General features: G+C 38.9%; 1 protein-coding gene across 1 annotated transcript in view; it reads right to left on the bottom strand.

Moving 5' to 3' along the window:
* Nucleotides 1-445: 445 nt before the first annotated feature.
* Nucleotides 446-7,676, bottom strand: part of TTC14 (tetratricopeptide repeat domain 14) — a gene marked incomplete at its 5' end in the record, with an annotated part of 8,612 nt that continues 1,381 nt past the window's right edge. Inside the window, 7 exons of the mRNA XM_010143873.1 lie at nucleotides 446-1,409; nucleotides 1,863-1,972; nucleotides 3,879-3,996; nucleotides 4,645-4,767; nucleotides 4,854-4,973; nucleotides 6,223-6,294; nucleotides 6,932-7,084. Coding sequence (XP_010142175.1) covers nucleotides 455-1,409; nucleotides 1,863-1,972; nucleotides 3,879-3,996; nucleotides 4,645-4,767; nucleotides 4,854-4,973; nucleotides 6,223-6,294; nucleotides 6,932-7,084 — 1,651 coding nt within the window. The remainder of the gene's footprint in view (nucleotides 1,410-1,862; nucleotides 1,973-3,878; nucleotides 3,997-4,644; nucleotides 4,768-4,853; nucleotides 4,974-6,222; nucleotides 6,295-6,931; nucleotides 7,085-7,676) is intronic.

Below are 7,676 nucleotides of genomic sequence, written 5' to 3' on the forward strand. Positions count from 1 at the left end.
GAAAATTTAATGATCAAATGAGCTATACACATTGATGGCACATGACTTTCATTCAGGTATCCCCTTTCTGTAGCTGGAAGCTGTTTGATACAAAAATATCAACAGTTAATAGTACCCCAGAGGGTGAGAAAACCCAGACAAAATCCAACTGCTGTTAAAGTGCGTATTTGATGCGAGTTTCAGCGAACTATAGTCCAGGGGTATCAAGGTTTTCAACCCAGAGAGAATATTGTACAGGAATATCCCAAATTAAGAGCACAGGAAACTCAGATTTTAAATAACTGATGTTCTATGTCAGATACCCTTGCATCTCTTTCTACCATACAATCTTAAAGAATTCTTTGACATTCTGCAAGACAGCACAAATTCTGCCTTTCTATCACTCTTCATGTGCATTGCTAAGAGATACTCAGTAAAAAGTTCATTTGATTACACTCATCAGAATAGTGTTTTCTTAGGTACTCAACTGTTTCTTTTGTTTACTTCCTTTTTCCTTCTCAAACTCAGCTATTTGATTGAATATGTTAACTAAGTTCTGGGGCAGGTTTCTTTTAACACCACTTTCTGTTTGTGCTGTATCATCTAAAGACACCTCCTCCTCTGGTTCGTCTGTTTTACTTGTCTCCTCATAACTTCTTTTCCTACTCTTACACTCAGTTTCACTTTTGTGCTGACTGAACACATGCCTATCGCTCTCGTAACTTCTATCACCTTCACGTAAGCAGTGGCTAGAATATGATCTGTACTTTCCCACTGACTTGCCAGAATAGGCAGATCCTGACGGAGACGCGTAGTACCTGTCGTGCCCTGAGCCATGTCTTCTAAAGTGCTCTCTTCTCCCCTCTACATCCCTTTCGAATTTCCGAAAATAATGTATCCTAGGTTTATCATCCAACTTATGATAGGAACCTGAAGAACCCCTCCAACTACAGAAAAATCTCTCTGTTTTAGCATATTTTTCAGTTTTGCTACTACTTGGCAGAGTTTTGGAGCTACCGTAAGAATCTCTTGAATCTTCAGACCTACCTCCAAAAGTGTCTTCATCATCACCTGAAGTCCTTGAAAAAGAACAGTGTCTGTCTTTCTCTTTTACCTCTGTTTTTGGACACACTAAGCTCTCCTGCCTTTCCAGCAGTTTCTCCATTTCAAAATTTTGGTTAAGGAAAGAAGCAGAAGTATCGGCTGGAGGTGAATACCACTCCTCTTTCCTAATCTCATCTTTATAATGGGAAGAAGCTCTAGATGAGCTTTTTTTGGAGCTGCGGGCAGACTCAGACCTATTCCGACGCTTTTTCCTACATTTCTTGTGATCAGAGGAAGATGAGGAAGAAGAAATTGATACATCTGATGAAGAATCACTTGACGAGGAGGAGGAGGAAGAAGTTGATACTTTCCTTTTCTTCTTCAACCTAAAAAATGTAATTAACCTGTGAGATAATCTTCAGTATCAGGCAAAAATTACAAGTAGAAAGCAAATCTGTTGTGCCCAGAGTCTGGCTGAGACTGGGCTGTAAGGCATGGGTGGAAACTGAGCCTGACCTGGCAAGACAATTTCAAATGTCATTTCTTTATAAAAAAATTAAATCATCGAAACAGTTTGTTATAAAAGGCATCTTTCCCAGTTTGGTTCGGCATTATGCTTCTCAAATACTGCACACTAAGTATTTTTAAGATGATTTCTCTCACTCATTCATTGCCATTACAGTTTATTGCACTAAAGGACACTACCCACAAACTTGTTCTGGAAGAAAAGCAGCTTCCCAAGGTAGAAGTTCTACCTAGCTTACTGCTGGACAGTCTGTTTGGAAGTCTCATCTGCATTTATTGCCACATAGTCAGTATACCGAGTATAACAGTGTTACCTTTTTTCTTCTTTTAAGAGCTTACGCAACTTTTCTGCACTTGTTTCTATTTTCTTTTCTTTCTGTCTCTCTTCTTTGGCAGCTTGTTTCTCCCTCATTTCCAAAGATTTCTTTTTTGAACCCAAGCATCATAAAAAAATGACATCAAAAGTGTTAACACCGGTATTTTTCCCATGTCCCCAACCCCATTCAAATGTATAACAGACCAGGGATGTTTTACCAGGATTTCCAGATCAAAAATTAATGTTGTTCAGGAGTTTGGCCATTGTGACAATCAGGTGTACATTAAGGAGCATATTGCAGTTTTTATTCCATTAAAAAAAAAAAAAGTATTTGACCAGTCATTGCAGTGGTACCCATGATCCAGCACACCGTGAAGCACAGAGCCCAAAAGGCAGAGTTGGAATATGCAAAAAACCCACCATATTACCAATATTGAGGAAAGAAGAAAAACAAAAAAGAGAGAAAGGTTTGAGGGACAGCATCATATACAAGTAAAACATGGCAGCCCCCATTTTAAAATGTAATCGAGTTGGCCATGTTTGAATACAAACCGTTTCGTAACAATTTCACAGACCAGTTTGATGCAGTTTACATAACAAATCATGTTCCAAGGGTTTGTTGGTGATGAGCAGCACCAGATGTCAGATACAGCAACAATGGTCCAATTCAGAAGAAAATGCATCGGAGGAAAACACATAATCAGTATTACAGGAAAACATCCTTCAGGATCAGTATGTATTAAAATACAGGTAAACGCAGAAGAGCATCTCACCAGATGAATAACCCTTAAACTACCTAAGTCCTTAGAGACCAGACTTCCACCATCTGCAGCCCTACAGAATAGCTCTAGTCATATTTAGAGTGAGCAGCAAGTCTGATTGTTTTCAAAACTCAGCAATTGTCTCAGATACAATAAAGGAAACCCTTAACTGCAACTAAGGCTATGCAAAGCCACAACCAGTCGCTAGTACTGTGGTTTTTATCTGCACATCAGTGACCCATTAGACCAGGAAAAAGCTAAAGGACAGTAAAATCTACCTCCTTGCTGTGAATATTATTCATCATTTTAACTGAGACTGACATCTCTTTCTAAAGCAGCCAAGTGTGGCTAGTGCTCAAAACCATACAACAGTTTATCCGAGATGTAGTTCAGTTTTATTAGAAAGATTGTCCTATCTCCTCTTCCCCCTTCTTTCAACACATCCTGTCAGCATTATGGCTCCACCAACTGAAGAACTGTCGATTAGGGCCCTCTACTCCCATCTATGCACTTCCTTACAAGCAGAGGCACAGAACAAAGCACGCCTGTTCCTCAGTGCTCTATTTTATTCTTTGATCCTCTCTGGAAGACAACACAAGTAAAGGAGGTAAATAAAAGAAAAAAGACAACAACTCAGATTGGCAGAGACCCTCCAGGGCTCACCTGGGAAACATGCTGCATGCAAGAGATGAGAGACACGAAAACAGCTGAGAAAAAAGCTACAGTACTCAGAACTGCCTGCCCACCTGCCCTCCACAGCCTGCTGGTCTCCTTTAAATCACTGCCTAATTTTCCCCTCTCCTGTGATCTTCCCGTGAGTCAGCTTTGTCTGGTGTTACTCTACCTTTTCATAATTACTCCAAATGACAAGGTCTGGCTGGTATGATGGGGTGCAATGTTTATTTGCCTTGCCTAAGCATTTGTTTTAATTTTAAATTATGAATTGTGCTTCTGTGACGGAATATTCCTATCCTTGCTTTAGCTGACAGGGCCAACAGGCTTTGCTCCTTTCCTGTCTCTACTGCTTGGTATTTCTCTACTATCTTGCTCAAAACAGTGGAGTCATCAAGAGGTACCTTTCTTCTGGTAGGTACAGCCATAATGCTCACTATAAAAGATTTACTGTGGAGAGGGAAGCAGAGAATAAGACAAACCATCAACTTAAACCCTCCCTGCTCACAAGATTTAGTACGACTTTTGATGATTATTTATTGTCACTGAGAGCACTGTACAGAGAGAAAGTAAAGAATCACCTGCATATGCTTACGGAGTTTTGTTAAGGCCTCTTCTGCTTCCTGAAAAGTCTCATCCAAACTTAAGGCTTTTTTATAGTAATTCTCAGCATTTAGTAGCTTGTCTTCCTCTTCCAACCTGAAATTCAAGTGATAATTCATATAGAGTTAAGTTGCAGATTTTTACAGGCTTTTTATTTTTAGGACTACTTTTCTTATTTGCACTATGACACTACCACTGCATCCCTCCACATCCCATCCATCATCTCAGCCCACCTCAGTAAAGGAATGAAATGGTATTTCTTACATGGTATTCTCTCCTAATCATCATCAGTAAAACTAATTTTTGATATTTCAATTCCAGTTTCAGAAATATTGTCTCTTTATTTAACACAGGGCTTAAATCTAAACATTCACAATATATTCAAAAGTAAAACTGTGATACAGTGGTTAACCAATATTTAAGCAGAGTAGCAGAACATCATTTTGTTACAAATACTTTCTTAAAAAAAGCCACTTACTGGAATACACTCAAAACACTTCACAAGACTTTATGGAAGCCTGTTCTCTTACTAGTCAAAGGATATCACATATTTTGCCAGGATTTTAACTGTCAGAGGAGTAAACTAGCTGCACAAGCAGCTTCCAATAACAACGACTTTTTTTTTTTTTAAACACCTAGCCAGGAAGGAAAGGTGCCATTCTGTGCCCTAACTGGAATGGTATTAAAAAAATATTATGAGAATAATTGTTAACAACCAAATAGAACCCCAACCCCAACGCTTACTGCCCGCCTCTTTCCACAAGTGTCTGACAGAGGTATTTTCTTGCATTTCTATGGGTAGGACAGTTTTCTAAAGCAACTTCAAAATCACCTATGGCTTTGTTCAGACTTCCTTTTGTAGCATACCTACAATAAGAGAAAAGTTGCGCAGATTTTAGCGATGTTTCTCTTTCACAAAGTAGAAAAAACCCCAATGAAACGAGCAGACTTACAGAGCTCCACGTGCTACCAAAGCTTCAACATTTTGTGGATCAATTTCCAAAGCCTTGTTGTACTCATTCATGGCTTCCACATGGCGCCCAACCTTAAAATAATCAACCCCAGCCTTCACACTGGAGAAAAATTTTTTAAAAAGATCCTGTACAGTTAGTCCACGCAGATTTTATACTGTTAATTTCTCATAAATTATGGTTCCAAACAACTTACAGGTTACAAAACTTGACTTTGTTATCAGATACTTAACACTGGCATTTCAAATTAATGTGATACCAACGTAATTCCACAACAATATATTGTCTTTAATCCAAAAATTTTGAGGCACTGGAGAGCATTTCTGCAGGTGGTGCCGCTACATTACACTTTTTCATTTATGGAATGAATATTTAACCACTTTACTGCACAGAACTCTGTGTGACCTACCACCATTACACTGCAATTGTACACATATATTAATTATACACAAACCGAGACATCACCATCAGGGCGACAACACAAGGTGAGATGGGTAGATAGTACACACTGAAACCACCACAAACTCCAGTATATTGAGGTTTCATATCTCATATTACCTGAACCTCTATTCTGTGATTACCAAGAGATTAACTTATTGGAAGGGAATTTATGAGCTGAGTTTCAGAACTTTTCATTAGAGTTCTAAAAATTAAAATTTTACTTAATGTTATAGGCAAGTTTTTCTGTAATTAACAGAGGTCACAAAACACTATTGTTTTAAGAAAAATACCCACTGCTTTGTTAACACAGAAACCAGAATTTTCAAGGTTTCTCTCAGATTTTTGGTGGGGTTTTGTTGGGTTTGTTTAAGCTGGTAGTTTCAAGTGAAGGTTTTCCACAGATAATTTACATTCTCAGGAGAAGTCTTTTTTCTGCCTCCTCCACCCTGCAGCATGCCCACAGACACCTCACATAAAAGCAAGAGCACCTATGGAGAACTGCTGTTCCAAATGCCGCCAAGGAAATGCATTTAACTTTTCAAAGACATCAGGGGCACTTGTTAAGGCTTAACTGGCATGACGAGGGTCATTAGATCCTTCAACATCCAGTTATAAAATGGAAAATTGTGTACTTGAGGACAATATTTGTGACAACACCATCTCATGAAGGAGCCAGCATATTATGAATATTCTAAGTCGTCCCTTAAACCTGATGTGTATTTTGGAATTGAATCTCAAGACTGTATCAGCAGGTACCCACTTGGCAGTTAGGGTCATTTCCAAGACCTTTCTGGTTACATCACTACACATGTGGTGGAAAGAAGTGGTTCAATGTGTACTGTCTTCTAAGAAATACAACCTGTAACCTAATCCAACCTAACAATAAGCTCTGACAGGAAATACAGCATACCATGTCAAGGCCCAAGATGCAGACTGCTTTTTCCTCAGCGCAGGAGCAAAATCTTCTTCGTTGAAATTTTTACTTGTAAGGACAAAACCAAACAAAACCATCAAGTTACCCTTCAGAGTCTCCAAAATTAAACTTACAACACGTAATGCAGTTGAAGCTACCTGAAAAGTTTATACAATGCCTCACTGCCCTCCCTCAGTCAGAAATGTTCTTCCACATTTCTGAAGCCAGTTTCCCCAAACCCATTCTAGAAGTGCAGAACTGAACTGCTGCAGTTGCAGAACATTTAACAACAATACACCGTATTCACACCTGCTTTGGGGCACATACAGGGCTGACACCACCAATCGTTGCATATGTTTGAGCCCATTTTACTAAAACAAACATTGTGAACAAGCATCTGACAGAAAACATTAAAACTTTAACGTGCTGCATTTCAATCCAAAGATGCTGAGAAGATCTAAGCAATAAATTCCTAAAGCATTTGCTTTTAAACATTTTGTCTTGCTTATTCAGAGCACCAGAATTTACAATGTGTATTTCTCACTCTAGAGGAGTTTGCTTTTCAATACTTCAGGACACATAAGCTGCAGTCATACAAATCATTTAAGTAGAAGTGGGACTAGGACTTCCACTCACAAGACTATTTCAATGGATCAGAATAATCTCCACAAAGCTACAGGAGAGGAACAATGTAAAAATCACTTACATTTGAAGACTTCTCATCAAAGACGGTGGATTTGATTCACTCAGTCCTAGTTTTTCTGCTAAATATTCAACTAATGACGGATTAGCGAATCCTGGGGAACGATGCAAAACCTCTTCGAAGGTCTCCCCTGTGTTAGCAACTTCCATGCTTCGCCTTAAAAAAACCCAAGCACCAATGAAGACAAACGACCTCATAGACACTACACTCAACTTTATGATGCCTGTGTTTAGAACAGAAATACCCGTGTTGGTATTTATCACTGCTCACAGGCTGTTCTTTCACAGACACGTATTTTCCTACGATTTAGCAACTCCGATATCCTTTAGCCTAAGCAAGCTTTTGAAACCCATTCTGGCACTCATCTAGATATCTCCAAGACATCAGAAACCACTAGAAAAATTGCAGAGATTGCTGTGTCCTTCTCTCTTCTAAGAGTAACTTTAAAGTTTGAAGAATTTCAGATTCCAGTCTCTCAAGGTTTTTGTTTCCTGTTTTCCTGTTGGGGGTTTCTTTTGCTGTTTTTTATTTGTGGTTGGGTTTTTTTGTTAACAGAGTCCCACAGTGACAGATATGTCATTCTGCTTTTTGCTTTCCTTACATTTTGTGAAAGATGCTAAAGGACCAATCACATCTGACACATCCAGAAACAACTGTGTTAAACAGATGAAGCACAGAAAGTATGTGATCATCCAATCAAATCAGAGACCATCAATACGTTTAAAGGACAGTCTGTCAAAGACGCTCT

The sequence above is a fragment of the Buceros rhinoceros genome, unplaced genomic scaffold, assembly GCF_000710305.1.
Source record: "Buceros rhinoceros silvestris isolate BGI_N320 unplaced genomic scaffold, ASM71030v1 scaffold36229, whole genome shotgun sequence".
NCBI lineage: Eukaryota > Metazoa > Chordata > Aves > Bucerotiformes > Bucerotidae > Buceros > Buceros rhinoceros.